The sequence below is a fragment of the Chrysemys picta genome, chromosome 23 (genome assembly GCF_011386835.1).
Source record: "Chrysemys picta bellii isolate R12L10 chromosome 23, ASM1138683v2, whole genome shotgun sequence".
Lineage (NCBI taxonomy): Eukaryota > Metazoa > Chordata > Testudines > Emydidae > Chrysemys > Chrysemys picta.
The window spans coordinates 1,609,267-1,626,555 of NC_088813.1; the positions used below are offsets into that span (position 1 = coordinate 1,609,267).

At 45.9% G+C, this 17,289-nt stretch overlaps 1 protein-coding gene across 5 annotated transcripts in view; it reads right to left on the minus strand.

Moving 5' to 3' along the window:
• Window positions 1–2,108: 2,108 nt before the first annotated feature.
• The window catches only part of HNRNPR (heterogeneous nuclear ribonucleoprotein R), a 60,129-nt gene continuing 44,948 nt past the window's right edge, over window positions 2,109–17,289 (minus strand). For all 5 annotated transcript variants that reach the window (XM_005313560.5, XM_005313559.5, XM_065577216.1 and 2 more), the window contains 4 exons: window positions 16,198–16,403; window positions 6,540–6,689; window positions 3,565–3,686; window positions 2,109–3,384 (listed from right to left, as the gene is read on the minus strand). In XM_005313560.5, coding sequence (XP_005313617.1) covers window positions 2,775–3,384; window positions 3,565–3,686; window positions 6,540–6,689; window positions 16,198–16,403 — 1,088 coding nt within the window. In that variant the 3' untranslated portion in view covers window positions 2,109–2,774. The remainder of the gene's footprint in view (window positions 3,385–3,564; window positions 3,687–6,539; window positions 6,690–16,197; window positions 16,404–17,289) is intronic.

A 17,289-nucleotide genomic window follows, 5' to 3' on the forward strand; every position in this document is an offset into this window, starting at 1 on the left:
CAAGGTATTAGAATAACTTGTATTTTGGTGTAAAGGTATCCAAAGATGCAGCTTTGTAGTACAGGCAATCAGTTTTAATGTTGTCAAGTGGGGTAGCCGTGTTAGTCTGTATCCACAAAAACAACGAGGAGTCCAGTGGCACCTTAAAGACTACCAGATTTATTTGGGCATAAGCTTTCGAAAGCCCAAATAAATCTGTTAGTCTTTAAGGTGCCACCAGACTCCTCGTTGTTTTAATGTTATTTCTGTTCCTTGCTATTTTCTGTAACAGATTATATTAGAGTAACTTTAGCCTTTGTCCATATAAACAAATATTTTGACATTTTGTCTCTAAGCTGTCTGAAATGTGCATTAAGTAAAAGTTCTGTTCCTTCCAGGGAGGGAAGGCAGTACTTAAATTTGACTCCAGTTTATCTATACCAGATTTCCTCCCCCCATCTTTATAATTTACTAAAATGAAAATACTATTTGGGACTGTGGGATTTTGTCTGGTTACCAAAAAGAGATACATCTTTTCATGACAATTACTTTAACTACTAAAAAGTCAGACTCTGATAGAAGAGGGTAAGATGTATGCTTCTTGTATTAATAGAATTACAAGCCAGAAAGTCACTATAAGCGTAAACCTGCAACCCTTACATAGGCCATAGTCCCACTGACTTCACTGCTTGAGTCAGGAATAAGGACTACAAGATTTGGCCCAATGATTTAAGGCAGGTTTTTTTTGTTTTTGTGTTTGTTTGTTTTTTATAAACTGGCATACCGTGACTAGAATGCAAGTTAAAAAAGTGCTTTATGGACTGTTGTATGGCTGATGTTTTTATTGGATCTGTACCCTTTAAGTTAGTACATGAACACAAAGGGAAAACTCATTTTGAGAAGCAGGTATACATTTTCTCACTCCAGTTCGGTCAAGTCAGAAGCCATAAAACTCATGCAAATGTCTACCAGACTCACAAAAACAAAACGGAATGTGGGGGAAGAAATAGTCTCTACATTCTGATCTAATACAATTGTTATGAAAGACACCAAACAGCACCGAGAGGCAAAGGGAACATGTGCCTACTGAAGTTTAATGTCCCCAACAATTTGTGTGTTTAGAGTATTGTAATATAGTTTGATCAACATATCTGAGGGAGAGGGTTAATATGGACATTCAGCAGGTCCAGAAATGATATTTTTTCCTTGTAACATAAGTTTTAATCCTTTTGTTTTTCTTTCTTGAAAAGCAAGTGTTCACTGGGGTACAGCATAGCCCAAAAGATACCGAGAAAACTAATTTCATGACTTGGCAGTCAAAAAGACCTCCAGGATTGTCAAAGGTAGAAGTCAATAAAAGCAACAAAATACTCCAAAACACATAGCTAGTAATCACCCAGAAAGATGGTGACTAGTATTTTTTTAAATTTACGCCTTTATTAAAAGGCATGAGAATTCTAAGGCAAATTGTTCATCATGGCAGATCATCGAAATGCCAATGACGGAATTAAGCAGAACGTAGAGAACATGTTTGTGTTGTCTGTAGCCAACTCAGTCTATATTGCCACAGCACTTTAACTTACAAGTCTCAACCTTGTCATAAACACTAGCACAAACAAATTTAACCATTTGACCTAAACTAAGATTCTTGGGACAGAGACTCTCTTCCTATATGTTTGTACACCACATAGTACAATAAGGACAGATACCTATGTGGGGGCTGCTAGAGGCCCCAACAATACATAATATTAACAGACAGGAACAGGGGCTAACAAATTGCAGTCTCCAAATTCCTTCTCCATACGAGATAATTATAATTAATAACTGTTAACAAGCTCTGCAAGAACATTCAGATGCATTTGAACCCTTTTAAAAAGCAAAGCAGTAAGTATCAGAACTAGATGTGATTAGGTTATAGAACACCAATTAAATAACAGTGCCCCCTTTGGACTATTTGTAATTTCGCCTAGCTTTCAGTCTGATGTCCACAATGCTACATGTTGGAAAGCACAAAAAATTTGAATGAATTTGATCACTCACATAGGCAGTTATACTTTGAAAACAATGTTTCTTCCAAGAATTACCAATGAAATAATGTTTTAGGACACAATTGAATTTGAAATAGGTAATGTTTTGAATAGATTTTTGAGTTTTATTGAAATCTTACATGAACAAGAAATTGGAAATACAATCACATCAAGGAACAAATTGCCACGGCTTTGACGTTTAAGCCAAACAAATTTTGTAGGGCAGATTTTCAAAAAGGTGTGAAGTAATAACAATTTAAAAACACAGTTAACCTACTTCTAGGAATGCAAAACATACAATCATGTTATTTTCAATACAAGAAATCTTAATTTTTTTGTTTTAATTTCTTAAAACTACTAAGACAAAGCACTAGCTTTTACTTTTATGTACAGCATACTCCTATGTAGTCTACCCAAAATCCGAAAAAGGAAACTGTCCAAAACCAGAGGTTCTGCAAAATCATGATTGAACAGTGTGCCCATCCTGCTTTTAAACTGCTAAAATGAAACCTAAAACAATAAAAGCACTGAAACCCCAAATGGAGTTTGGGAATTCTGCAAGCCCAATAATGTCCAAGTGCGTTTATGAAAAAGGAAAATAAAAGACTCGAATATATACACAATAGAGTGATTTCAGCCCAATACAAATGGCAGCCAATTGCTACTGAAAGATGAAACATTAAGCCAATTAATTTTTTTTTTTTAAAGGATGTAGAGCTATAGCCAATTCTACGTTGCCAATATCATTCTCAAGCCCTCCTCACTTGTCTACTTCCACTGTTGCCCATAAGTATCCTGATAAAATTCCTGGTTGTCATTATTGTAACCATAGTTACCGGCATAGTCACCACCTTGCTGGAGCGGCTGCTGAGCGATGGGTTGGGAGCCCCAGTTCTGCTGGTTGTTGGTCTGGCGGCGCTTGGAATCAGGTTGGTTGTACCCATCTGCCTTTCTCTTGCCTCCTACGTTGCCCCCACGGTTGCCCCTGGCTCCACGAGCACCACGTCCTCTCTGCTGCTGTGCAGGACCCCCTCTCCCACCCCTGGCTCCTCTTGGTGGTCCCATGGGTGCCCCCCTCTGTGAATAGCCAGCTCTACCTCTTGGTGGTGGTGCTCCCCGCCCCCTAGGTGGTGGTGGAGCACCTCTCCCACCCCTTCCTCCTCCTCTTCCTCTTATAGCATAGCCATCATCATAGCCATAATAGGGATCTTCATAGCCACCACGGTAGTCATGATAGTCGTAACCATAATAATCATCATAATAATCTTCATAGCCATAGTAATCTGGGGGATAGCCATATCCACCTCTCCCTCCACGACCTCTGCCTCTAATAGGAGGTGGCATACGAGGTGGAGGGTAGTAATAATAGTCTTCATACCTAATAAAAAAAGAAACATGCATTAATTTGTCTTGTAAGAGTCTCCTAAACCACCATTACCTTCTGCTTAAATTTAACAATATATGGACTGGGGAAGGACTGCCTTGGTTAGCTTACGTTCTGTAGCAGCATGAAGTTCTGCTATTTGTACATTACAATACTGCAGAAGTGAAGACTTACGCAGTGCTTCTGGAGGCTTGTCTGGCAGCCTGGCGTTCTTTCCTTTTCTTATCTGGTGGTTTAGCTAACACTATTTCAATTTCTTCCCCCTCTATCTCTTTTCCATTCATTTCATTCATGGCCTGTACGAAAGTCAGAAAAACACCACATTTAAGTTTACTTCCAAACATCAGAAAAATGTTACGCCTTTCTAAAAATGTTCACTAGTTCGCCAAAAAAGATGCAGTTGAAATTGAAGGGAAAATATAATCAATCCTTTCAAGGATTTCACATTGCAGGATATGTCAAACAAATTAACACCCCCAAATTTTAACTTCTGCATCTGTTATGAAGGTTACTTGAGCCACTGGAAGTTAAAAACTTCCTTCAACACTCCCATTCTTACACTAGCTATAAGGATGACATGTCAATTCCATTCTAAATCCTTCTATCATTAACACTGAAACATTTGTTTTGATCTCCTGGTCTTTGTATGATAAAGTGAAAAACAAAATAAAAATTTTAAGAGCCCCTCAATAAGAAATCTGATCTTTGCCAAGTCTAGAACTTACTAAAAAATGAGAAGCAACTTAACTGTATACTGCATAGATCCAATACTCCTACTTTCTTTAAAAAGAAACATATTTCAGATAGATGCACAGAAGCAAGTTCTTGACTACAGGTATGAACAGCATGCCCACCAAAAAAACCACAAACAGCTATGAAAACCTGATTTGCATGCATCAGGCATTTATTCACAGAAAAGTAGTCTTCAGCTAGACCAGACATGTGCACACTGACTACATTTCAAAGTCCGGTCCTCCCTCTGAAAGGTATATGGTAAAAGAGGAGCAGAAGGCCATTCTGATAAGACATCCCCAGGCAAATGCTACCCATGGGATCCTCCACAGCCAAAAAGAAAAAAGTGAGCAAGTTGTAACTTCCTGAAGTTATAGGGTTGGCTGGAGCGTGGGGAAAGGATCCCTGTGAAAGGGCGGACTTAAGGGGATCTTGGACAGTGTTAATTGTGATCTCTTAAACCTTACTTGAAAGAGGAATCCAACATTTTGGAGAAAGAAAATCTTAGTAACTGAAGTAGACTTATAAAAAAACCCTTAAAGCTGACTAAATATTTCGTCCGTTCTCAATTGCTCAAATTTTATTCTTGATTTAATGTCATTTCACTAATTCTCCTGGGCAGTAATTTCTATAAAACAGAGCTCCCCTTTGCTTAATTAAAACAGTAGACTCTCAATGTATAAACAACTACAGGATACAGCTAAACAGGTGTTCTCAACAAAATTTTTGGTGGACTCAGTACAGCCACCAACTCTTGCTGGTGACCACTCTGACAAATTCTCCTAAAATACTTAATTAACTTAGAGAAAGCAAATAAATATGTACATATACATGTACAAATCATTGCAATTTATTTATGTAGGGGATTTTTTTTTTGCAGAGTCAATAAAAACGTACAGTTCTATTTTATAGTGCCCCAGCCACCTCTCAACCCATCAACCTTGGTTCCTGCTGCCTCCCTCCGCCCTCCTGGGTGCCCCATTCCTCCCTGCCCCCCATTGTCCTGAGCTCCCTTCCACAGCCTCACACCCCAGGCTCAGCCCACTCCTTGCCTCTTGGCCAGGGAACCCAGTAAGACTGGCCCTGCTGAAGCCCCGTTCCCAGAGTCCCACAGCTGAAGCCGGGCTGGGAAGGGGGGGGGGGCCCTCAAGCCCACCTTTGGCTGAAATTGGGGGGGGGGGGGGTGCTGAAGACCTCTCCCAGAGCCCTCTCCCTGGGCGCTGCAGGGAGGAGCCGCTGCTTTGCCCCCTCCCCCATCTGTGCCCAGTAGGCTGTCGTGGCCTCAGGAAAAACCCCTGGTGGCCGCACAATGGCCACATTTGAGAAATGCTGAGCTTTGATGGAGAGAAGCCGTATCCTCATCCCCAGGCATTGGCTCAATAGTAAAAAGTTGAGTGCCCGTTCAGCAGGCTGTTGCCAAAAACTACTTATGAAAGAATGAATCTGCAGCCACCATGCACATTGCTCCAGACTCTGGTAGCAGAGCAAGGGCTCAAGTGATTAAGTCAGTAGGCTTCTTTTGACTCTCCGTCAATGGGAGAGCACGCAGCAAACAAGAGCCAGAAAATTACTCCTGGGGGAATTCTGTGCCCCTGCGCAATACAGAATTTGCACAGAATTAATGTTTGTGCACAATTTCCTGTTTCCCCTCACAGAATTGGAGATGCAGAGCTGCTGGTAGCCATTAGGGGCCATTGTACTCTGCAGAGCCCAGCTCTCTAGCTCGCAGTGAGCCCAGCCCTGTGGGGATGGAGGCTCTGCATGCTCTGGCTGCCTGGATTGATCCTCATCCACTCAGGGATGGAAGACAGACTGGGAGACCCAGCTCTGGCAAAGAGTGAGGAAGGGCAGGGCCGCACCATACCACATCTCCCAGCAGGACAGTAAAAAAGTTTAGGGGACTAAAGGCTCTGGGAGGGAGGGAGTGCAAGCGTCTTGGTTCAGGGGGTGCCCCCCAACTGGAACTGGGTCATCATAAGGGTTTCTCTCTTTCTACTTCTGGGGGAATCCTTCCCCGCCGCCCCCATCTGTATCATGGACATATTTGTTGACAGCTATTTTGAAATAAATGACCAAAATAATTTAAACTGGAGTGATTCTATTGTTATTTTGACAAACAAAATATGCAGAATTTTAAAATATTGTGCGCAGATTTTTTATTTTTGGTGCAAGATTCCCCTGGAGTAGAAAATGCTTTTAAAAAAGGAATTTCTGCAACAGCAATGCTTGTTGAACCTTTCTAGCTACTGAAATGATTAGAATAAATTACTGGAGTTTTCCTGTAGCAGGAGCAATATCAAACAGATCCTACACTATATAGAATTAAATGTATACTGCAATGTACACTTCCTATATATTTTTCACCAAAGGCTAAGAGTTAGTGTTTAGCCATTCAAAGGTAAGAAAACCAGTTTTACCTTTACCGCCGCACCTCTATCCTCAAAGTGAACAAAAGCATAATCCTTTAATTTCTTCACTCTTTCCAGCTTTCCAAATTCTGAGAAGGATTTTTCGAGGATTTCTTCTGTCACTGTAGTGGCTAAGTTTCTCACAAACAAAACTTTCACCTAGTGAAGATAAGCATCAAAGATGTAAGTAATTCCAGAACTAAAACAGACATCCGAGGGAACAAACGTATTAGCTGAACTACTAATAAACAAACCTCATTCCTCCACTATGCTCTACTTCCTAATGACAGATTTCAGTTAAGTCTTGAAAAATTCAGTGCCTATTTTCAAAGAAAGCAGGTCATATCCTTTGGGGTTTTCAGTTTAGTTGTTTTCCTTGCTGGGAACCAGTGTTCCCTCTAAGCTGCGCAGCAGCTTGAGAGTCAATCAAGTACTGGGCACTTGATTAGTAGAGCCCCACACAGCTGCTCCCGGGACCCTCCTGCTTGCTATGCGGGGGGAGGGGGAAGAGGAGGACAGTGGCCCCCTCTCATGTACCCCATCTTCACAGAGCAGGGGAGAAAGAACAGGGCAGCTCAGGAGCAGGACAGAGCTGTTTCTGAGTGTCTCTCGGCTTAGAGACAATGCACAGTGTGTCACACTTCCCCAGCAGCCCGCGCGCGCACACATACACACAGTCACTCACCTCCCAATACATACTTGTGTTGTTACTTCTTAGTACTTCCTGCAATGCACAAACACAACAAGGAGTCTGGTGGCACCTTAAAGACTAACAGATTTATTTGGGCATAAGCTTTCGTGGGTAAAAACCTCACTTCTACAGATGCATCCAAAGAAGTGAGGTTTTTACCCACAAAAGCTTATGCCCAAATAAATCTGTTAGTCTTTAAGGTGTCACTAGACTCCTTGTTGTTTTTGTAGATACAGATTAACACGGCTACCCCCTGATACTTGATGCAATGCACATATATGCTCTGTAATTTTATTCTTTCAAAGTGCTGTTATTTTAGTTTTTTGACTGGTCTGCATTTGGTATGCATTTCGTAACTTTATTTCTCTTATGTTTAAAATTTAATTCCTTGAGTAGTGACTTCTAAAATGTCCTGTCTGGAGTAATTATCCCTATGGTAACTTTTTAAATATATATATTATATCTAGGTCTTTTGTTTCCACTGGTGGCGCACATCACCTCGATATTGGTGCACATAAAATTCATTCCGCACACATATACAAAAAAATAAGAGGGAACATTGCTGGCAACCAGTGTCATGTGCAATATGATCAGGATTTCTGACTGTGAACTCTAGAGTCCGGGGGCACATTTTTCACTCCATTCTGTTTTTTGATGACGGTGCAAGAGAAAAAAGACAGTTATGAAAAAGTAACTGTTGTTTTTCAAGGTGTGTTGCTCATGTCCATTCCATTGTAGGTGTGTGTGTGCGCTCGCCACATGCACCAGTGCCAGAAGTTTTTCCCTCAGTGGTATCTGTAGGGGAACCAGCTCCAGCGCCCTCTGAAGCGGCGTGCATATGCACCGGTATAAGGAGCACCACTGGCTCCCCCGATCCTCAGTTCCTTCTTGCTGGAATCTCAGACAGTTCGGAAGGAGGTCAGGTCATGGAATGGATATGAGCAACACATCTCAAAGTTACGAAAGGTAACAGTCTTTTTTCTTCACGTGCTTGCTCATGTCCATTCCATTGTAGATGACTCCCAAGCAGTACCACCGGAGGTGGGTAGGAGTTCATGGACGTGTCGATTGCAACACAGCTCTGCCGAAGCCTGCATCGTCTCTGGACTGCTGACTGATGATGTAATGTGTTGTGAATGTGTGTACTGAAGACCACATCGCAGCCCTGCAGGTGTCCTGGATAGGGACATGTGCCAGGAAGGCAGCCAAAGACACCTGAGCCCTAGTCGACTAAGCCTTCACTATCAGTGGAGGCACAGCCTGCACCAACTCGTTACAAGTATGGATGCAGGTGGTGATCCATTCGAAATCCTCTGAGAGGACACTGGAAGGCCCTTCATCCTTTCAGCTGAAACGATAAAGAGCTGGGTTGATCTGTGGAAGGGCTTGGTATGCTCCAGATAGAACGCCAGGGCCTGCCGAACATCCAGAGCATGCAGTTGCCTCTCCTCATTGGTAGAGTGAGGCTTCAGACAGAACACCAGGAGGAAGATATCCTGGTTGACATGGAAATGCGACACCATTTTAGGCAGGAAAGCTGGATGGGGCTGCAGCTGGAACTGGTCTTTGTAGAATACTGTGTACGGTGGCTCCAAAGTAAGGGCTTTGCTCTCGGATACACGCCTTGCCGAGATAATCGCTACAAGGAATGCAACCTTCCACGACAGATGGGAAAGGGAAGAAGCAGCCATGGGCTCAAAGAGGGAACCCGTGAGCCTGGAGAGGACTAGGTTGAGGTCCCATTGAGAGACCAGGTCCCGGATCGGCAAAAAGAGCCGTTCAAGGCCCTTCAGGAACCTGAAGGACATCTCATGCAAGAATACCACTTTACCCTGGACACGAGGATGGAAGGCCGATATGGCTGCCAAGTGCACCTTAATTGAAAACAGGGCAAGGTCCTGGTGCTTTAAGTGAAGCAGATAATCCAGGATGGACTACACAGACAACTCGGTAGGGGAGATGTTGCACTCAGACACTCAGCAGGAAAAAAATGCTTCCACTTTGCCAGGTAAGTCGCTCTGGTGGAGGGCTTTCTGCTTTCCAAGAGAACCGGATGTACCTGACTAGAGCAGGCCTGTTCCTCCGGATTCACACAGAATCCAAGTTGTGAGGTGGAGAGATGTGAGGTTTGGGTTCAGGAGCTGACCATGATCCTGCGAGAGTAGGTCCGGGTGGCTGGGCAGTAGCCATGGGGCCATGAGCATGCCAAACCAATGCTGGCAAGGTCACACCGGGATGATCATAATGACTCATGCGTTGTCCCTCTTGGTTTTTGAGAAGACTTTGCTGATAAGTGGATTTGGTGGGAAGGCATACATCAGGTCTCCCTGGAGAAAAGCATCGGAAAGGGGGCCTCTGCCAAGGCCTTGGATTCAAGGTCTGACGACACTTTCTGTTCAATCTGGTGGCAAACAGGTCCACTCAGGGAGCCCCCCACTTCTGGAAGAGCGCCCTGATTACCTCCAAGTGGAGTGACCACTCATGGTGAGAGAAGGACCTGCTGAGGTGATCTGCCAGCATGTTTTGGACACCGGGGAGATGCGAGGCTTCCACGTGGATCGCATGCTGAATGCAAAAGTCCCACAGGTGGAGGGCATCCTGGCAGAGAGCCGATGAGCATGCTTCCGCCTGCCTGTTGACATAGAACATTGAGGTCATGTTGTTCATCAACACCTGCACTACCCGATCGGACAGCTGGGGAAAGAAAACACCACAGGCTAGCTGGATGACCCGGAGCTTCCTGATGTTTATATGTAACGCAAGTGCCTCTCAAGATCATAACTCTCGAGTTTGCAGCGTACCGAGATGTGCTCCCCAACCAAGGTCGGACGCATCAGATATCAGGGAGACCGTGGGTCGTGGACTCTCGAATGGCACTCCTTACAACACCAACCTCGGATCAGTCCACCACTGCAGAGAGGTAAGTACCCTCAGAGGTATGACATGACTTATGAGGAGAGGCTGAGGGAACCTGGATTGTTTTGTCTGCAGAAGAGAAGAATAAGGGGGATCTGATAGCTGCTTTCAACTACCTAAAAGGGGGTTCCAAAGAGGATGGATCTAAACTGTTCTCAGTGGTACCAGATGACAGAATGAGGAGTAATGGTCTCAAGTTGGAGTGGGGGAGGTTTAGGTTGGATATTAGGAAAAAAATTTCACTGGGAGGGTGGTGAAGCACTGGAATGGGTTACCTAGGGAGGTGGTGGAATCGCCTTCCTTAGAAGTTTTTAAGGTCAGGCTTGACAAAGCCCTGGCTGGGATGATTTAGTTGGGGACTGGTCCTGCTTTGAGCAGGGGGTTGGACTAGATGACTTCCTTAGGTCCCTTCCAACCCTGATATTCTATGAGGGACCGTGATGACTTTTGTCCAGGTGATGTCTGGCCAGAGAGTAGACTGCTACTAGCCACATCTGAAGGGCGTGCGGCCTGAGTCTCGCATGGCGGACAACATATGTGCATGCTTCCTGTAGCCCTAAGGATTAATCTGCTGGTCTGTATAAATATATCTTTCTTATAAATTTGAGTATTTGATGGAATAGGCTTATAGATTTATATTAAAAATAAGTTTGGCTGTAATGCAAGAGGCCTAACAGGCCAAAATCCTGTATGTGAAGCGAAGGGAAAATTAGCACATTTTGGGACCCTCACCCAGAAAAGTAAAAATAGAGAAAACACCCACGCAGATGCCTAGAGACCTTTTGCCTAAACCAATAACAATAAAGGATGGCAAAAGGGGATTTTTCAAAGTGCCCACAAATGTAACAAGTATACCACAAATGTGTACTTACCTGTCATCCATATGCACATACATATTAGCCTATGAGGTAAATGTACCCTAACATTTCTGTGGAGGAAGGATGAAATTTGGGCATAAGAGGAAGGATTTCCGACCAATGCCCTATAAAAAGGCGAGGCAGCTCGCCATTAGGGAGGCGATCTACCCACCTATCTACTCCTGTCTACCCTTCATTGCCTCCACCTTCAACAATGTAGCGATGCTACCCATCTACGACGGCTATTAACTATCAATAGGCCGTACTTTATTTCTTTTCAAATTTTAAGTTTAAGGTAACTAGGCTAAGCTTGCGTTTATTTCAGTTTAAGATTTATAAAGCTAAGTAAAGAGAGTAAACAGCTCTGCATTTAGCTTCCTCTGCCAAGTGTGAAAACCAAAGGCATTGTCCCTTATTTTCCAATACCAGGTTATTAAAACAAAGTGAGTATTAACCAAAAGTGTATTACTACATACATATATACATATCTCTTAAAGAACTGTGATACTTGTAACTCTGTAATCCTGTTTTACCATTTGCTTACTATTTCATTGATTTTAATACAAGGTCTTTATGACTATATCTGTTTCAGTGTAAGCTTCCGGTCATACCCCCGAAGGTCCTTTTTATAAACTCTGAAGCCTGATTCAGGACGAACTTTATCTTCTGATCAAACAAATTGGCGAGCCAAAACCCATACTAATTAATATATGTGATTAATTAATAATTAAACAAAATTAAATTATTAAATTAAGTGGATACATTAAATCAACACTAACACACCCCAAATCAGGCTACATTCCATGTCACCCAATAGTCTAAGACAGACCCGGGCCGTGGTGAGCAGATGTGCAGTGATGCTGGCAATTAGATGTCACACTGCCTTGAACCTGGCCTCTGGCAGAAATGCTCTGGCTTGGGTAGAGTCGAGTACCGCCCCAATAAAAACTCTAGCCATTAGACTCTACCAGAAGGACCAGAGCTTGACAAGCAGCTTGCAGCGTCTCGACGCTGCACTGGACCTGGACCAGCCCTTGATGAGCCAGTCAAGGTATGGGCAAATCTGGATACCCCGACGCCTGAAGTAGGCTGCCACCACAGACATACATTTCATAAACACTCTTGACGCTGTTTCTAGACCAAAAGGGAGCATTGCAAACTGGTAGTGGACGGTCCCCAAATATGAAACGTAGGAACCGTCTGATCATGAAATATTGATATGTGAAAGTAAGTGTCTTTCAAATCGAGGGCAGCATACCAGTCTCACGGATCGAGGGAAGGAATGATGGAGGCCAAGGAGACCATGTGAAACTTCCACTTCTTGAGATTCTTGTTGAGGCTCTGCAGGTCGAGGATGGGCCATAGACTCCCTTTGGTCTTTGGGATTAAAAAAATAGCAGGAGTAAAACCCCTTGCCCCTTAAATGTAGCAGGACTTTTTCCATGTCTCCCACTCCCAGAAGGCTCTGCACCTCTTGAGCAAGCAGATGCTTGCAAGAAGAGTCCTTGAAGGAGGACAGGGGCAGGGGAAAAGGAGAAATACTCTCCAGTTTTTCTATCCCCCTGCTACTGTGCTGAGGACCCACCCGTCAGATGTTAGAGGCCCAGGCAGGAAGGAAGGGGAAGAGGCGGTTGGAAAACAGGGGAGCAGGATCCAGGACACAGACTGGAAGGTCACCCTTGAGTTTACCCTCAAAATGCCTGCTTCCCACTCGGTTGGTTACAGGTGGAGCTCGAGTGAGCAGAGGATGCCAGATGGTGGCCTTCCCGGCACTTGTAGCCCTTTCCCTTTTTACAAAGAGCTCTGACCAGTGTTGGCTCCTAAACCATTGGTCTGTGGCAGCTTAAATCGCTTCCTCGCTGGCCCCGGTACGTACAGGGCCAGGGTGCACAAGGTAGCCCTCGAGTCTTTCAGGCCTTACAATTTATTGTCTGTTTGCTCGGAAACCAGTGCCAGGCCATCGAACGGGAGATCCTGGATGGACTGTTGAACCTCCGTCGAAAGGCCTGATGACTGCAACCAAGGACGCCTGCCTCATCAAAATGGCTGAGGCCATGGTTCAGGCCGCAGAGTCTGCCGTATCTGATGCCGCTTGGAGGGCTGCCCTGGCCACTGCCCTACCCTCATCGAGGATAGCCAGGAATTCCTTCCTGGGTTTCTCTGGCAGTGAGTCTGTAATATTTGGCAGTCCATGGCCAAATTCTAAGTCATAACAGCCACGCAAGGCCTGATGGTTGGCCACACTTAGCTCGATGTAGAATAAATTTTTCTACCAAAGAGATCGAACCTCTTTGCCTCCTTGTTCTTAGGCGTCAATCTCGGTTGACCCCGTCTGTCGTGCTCATTGGCTGCCGACACAACCAGTGAGCTTGAAGCAGTGGGGACGCAGAATTTTCACTCTGCCCGCTTGAAGATGTGGGTGCAGGGAGGAGGGCATCTACCACAGGGCCTTAGTGATTTTCACCACTCCCTCGTGCAACGGCAATGCCACGCTGGCGGTGGCTGCAGCACCCCATACATCAAATAGGGAGTCCAAGAGCTCTGCCAGCTCCTCTGCTTCCAGCCCCAGGTTTGAGGCGACCCTCTTCAGGAGCTCCTGGTGAGCCCTGGCATAGTCCTGGGGAACTGGGTGAGAGAGCCCCCGCTATCACCTCATCAGGCAAAGAGGACAAGGAGGCAGGTACAGGCAGGTCTGCCAACTCCGCCACTTCTGCCATGGGAGCCTCAGCACAGACTGGCTGATCCTGGGGAGCCCGCTCTGATTCCGCGTCCGAATCAGGTGGTGGGCTGGAGACCGTCGCCGACCATTTGTCAGATGCCACCAAAGCCAACCTATGCCCCTACAATGGTTGAGGAAATCACCAGGGATTCCAGAGGGCCCATGCTGCCACCGATGGCCCAGCAGGGAATGCCAGTGCCTCTGATGGGTGACCCTGGCCAGCGGGGATAATCTCCTCCTCGCTGTCAGAGCCCAAGGAGGGGGGACACATGTCTGGGGAACCAGAATGGTGCCAAGGCTGCCTGTCTATCCCTATCCCGTCGGCTCTGGCCCTGGACCTCCGCTGAGGACCTGTACAAGGGCGATGGCTCTCGGTGCCATGATCCCGGTGACAGCATTCGATTGATCAGCAATGGTACCCAGCGATCAAAGCCTTACACTTAGCAAGCAACGTCGCTCTGCTGAGCGGGAAGGTGAGTGAGTAGAGCGACGTGTCTGAGACCATTGATGCGCTTGCAGTGAACTGCACCAGCAGTCCAGCGAGCGGTGACAGGGCTCCAGGGACCAGCATCTTGACTCTCCGGAGCGGTGCTGTGAGCTGGGAGACGGGCTCGGGGGCTCCCAGCACCAGGGCTCTGGAGTCTCGTGCTGCGCCTCTGTGCTAGCCCACTGGCTATCACCGCCTCGAGCACAAAGAACGCTGCCTGGAGCCCGGGGACAGACCCTGGGAACTCTGGCAGGCAAGCCGACCCTCGTCTGGTGGCGCTGCTCAGGTGAGCGCTGACAGTGCACCCCCTACAGAGAGGAGCAGTGCTGCACTGATGGGGACCGTTTAAAGGGTCCCAAGGTACGTTTAGTCCTTGAACAGGGCACCTCTGTGACCAGTGTAGGTAGCACCAACAGGCACAGAATGTCCTTTGCAGCCTGAAAAGCCTCAAGCATGGACAGCACTACCAGGTGCTGAGTGCCTCTGCCGCTCCGAAGTTGGAGCCTGACCTCCATCCAGATGGCGAAGAGCTGTCCCTCATGGATCTTTGCTCTCCTCCGGCCCTCTCCTCCCCTTTACGGGGTATAAGAGAACGTCTCCTCCCAGCCTCTCTTTGCTTTTTAGCTGGTACCAGGGATGGGGATCGGTGCCGGACTGAGGCCGGTGCTGGTGGCATGCTCCGCACGGAGGCCGCAGTGCTGGGAGTAAAGTCTGATCTGGTCTGCTCTGAGGCCTGTGTAAGGGCCGACTCCATAAGGAGCGCTCGGAGATGAACGTCCTGCTCCTTTTTGGTGCGCAGTCAGAAGCTCTTGCAAATGCGATACTTGTGGCTAACGCGGGTTTCCCCTAAGCACTTCAACCAGCTTTTCTGGGGATCACTGATTGGCATAGGTTTCTTGCAACAGTTACAAGGTTTGAAGCCCAGGGACCAGGGCATGCCCCATCCATGGGCTAAGTCCCATTCGAGACTAACAAACTAACACCTAGTCTACACTAAGGGAACTATAAAATTAACAAATTTCTAACAACTATGTACAGAAAGTTCACAACTAGGAAGGGTTGAAAGGAGTAAGCTTGCCGAGGCAAGGAGATGTTCCAGCACCATCACTGATGGTAAGGAGGAACTGAGGGTGGGGGGAGCCGGCGGCACCCCTTATACATGCACGCCCCTTCAGAGGGCGCCAGAGCTGTTCCCCTACAGATACCACAGAGGGAAAAACTTCTGGCACCAGTGTATGTGGCGAGCACACACACCTACAATGGAATGGACATGAGCAAGCACTCGAAGGAGAACTGGTCTCAAATCCCTTGCTAGGGATTACCAATGGAACAGAGCTGGCTCTTATGCTTGCTCCCTCCAGTACGCGGGCGGGGGGGGGGGGGGGGGGGGAGAGAGGAGGAAGACTGGGACGGCTGGAGTGAGATTCTCATAACTGTGGTCCAATCACATCTCCCTCATACTCAGTGTGCCCAGAGGAAATTGGATGCAGCAGACAATCCAGCCCTCAATATCCGTGCAAGATGGGGGGGGGGGGTTGTTTTTTGTTTTTATTGAGCAATAGAATACTAAAGTTTATACTGCTAACATAAGCCACATGCCTTGGGGTCAATGAGTTATGGGTAGATTCATCTTCCTCTAAAGCATCCAGTATCTGTCACTGCCAGAGGCAGAATGCTAGAAGAGCTAGACCATTAGTTCAATGCAGTAGGATAGTCCTATTTAACTCTACACTAATGGGAATGGCCTCTCTAGTAGAAGTGCCCTGTACTGCCATACTGGACAGGTAAGTTTGATTTCTAGTGCTAGTTATTTCCACTCTAGGGGCTGGAGTATTGGATGAAAATGCACTCAACTCACAAAAAAGTAAGTCCATCTAACTTTTAGAGATTCCCCAACCAATTGAAGAGTGACATCATTCAGAGGCAACACCAAAGCTGCTGCCACCAAGGTGTAAATAAAATCATCACAGATTGCAGAGTAGCTCTGCCATCCCTACCTTTGCCATGACTTCTGGATCTGGTTCCTCTACAGGGTCAGCCCATTCCACAGTCACAACATTTCCCCAGACTTTTACTTTCCCACTCATCAACCGACGTCGAGCCTGTGCTGCAGACTTGTGATCTTCATATTCCAGGAAGCAGAATCCCCGGTTCTTCTTCTTATCGTCAGGTTGATGATAAAGGATTACATCAACCAAACCCTCTGTAAAACCAACATCTGGATATAGTTTCATAAAATTTAAGGCCAGAAGGAACCATTAAATCATCTAGGTCTGACCTCCTGTATATCTCAGACAAATTCCACCCAAATACCCCTACAACTTCAGTTAAAACCAAAGCATTTTATTCCTCAGGATACTGAATTGGTATACGCCACATGCAGAAAACAGGAGAAACTGAGGTGCCACCAATGCTTGAGGCCCCTGAAATGACAGGGAATTAGGTGAGGTATGCAAAAGTGATCCTAGCAGAAGATCCATGCTTCAGGGGAAGACAAAAAACCCACCAAGGTACCTGCCAATCCGACCTGGAGAAGATTCCTTCCCAACTAAAAAACTGGAAATCAATTAGATCCTGACCATAGGAGCAAGACACCAGCCAGGCATCTAAGACAAAATTTTCTATACCATCTCAAGGGCACTAGCTCACCCTGCCCATCTCTACCCATGGCAGATCTGATGCTTCAGAAGGAGAGAAAAATCCATATTACAATTGGGTATTGGGGGATAAAAAAAATCCTTCCTGACCCCTGCAGGCAGCCATCTGAGGCATGAGATCAGATTATATAGTCACCATAATACAGAGCTACAAGTGTTATGAGGATTTTGAGGGAAATGCAGCCAGTCTCATTCTCCCCCAACCCCCACAAGGGAAGGGGATGATGAGAGGAATTCACAGATTCCCAAGTCAGGTAAGACCACCATGACTATCCAACCCAACTCCAGCACACAGGCCACAAAACCTCTCCCATAAACTGGATTGAAGCATGTATTTCAGGAAGTTCTCTAAACTTGTCTAATCTGAAAGCCTGAAAGAGTCCACCACCTTATCGGGTAAACTGTTTCACTATTTGATCATCCGGACTACTA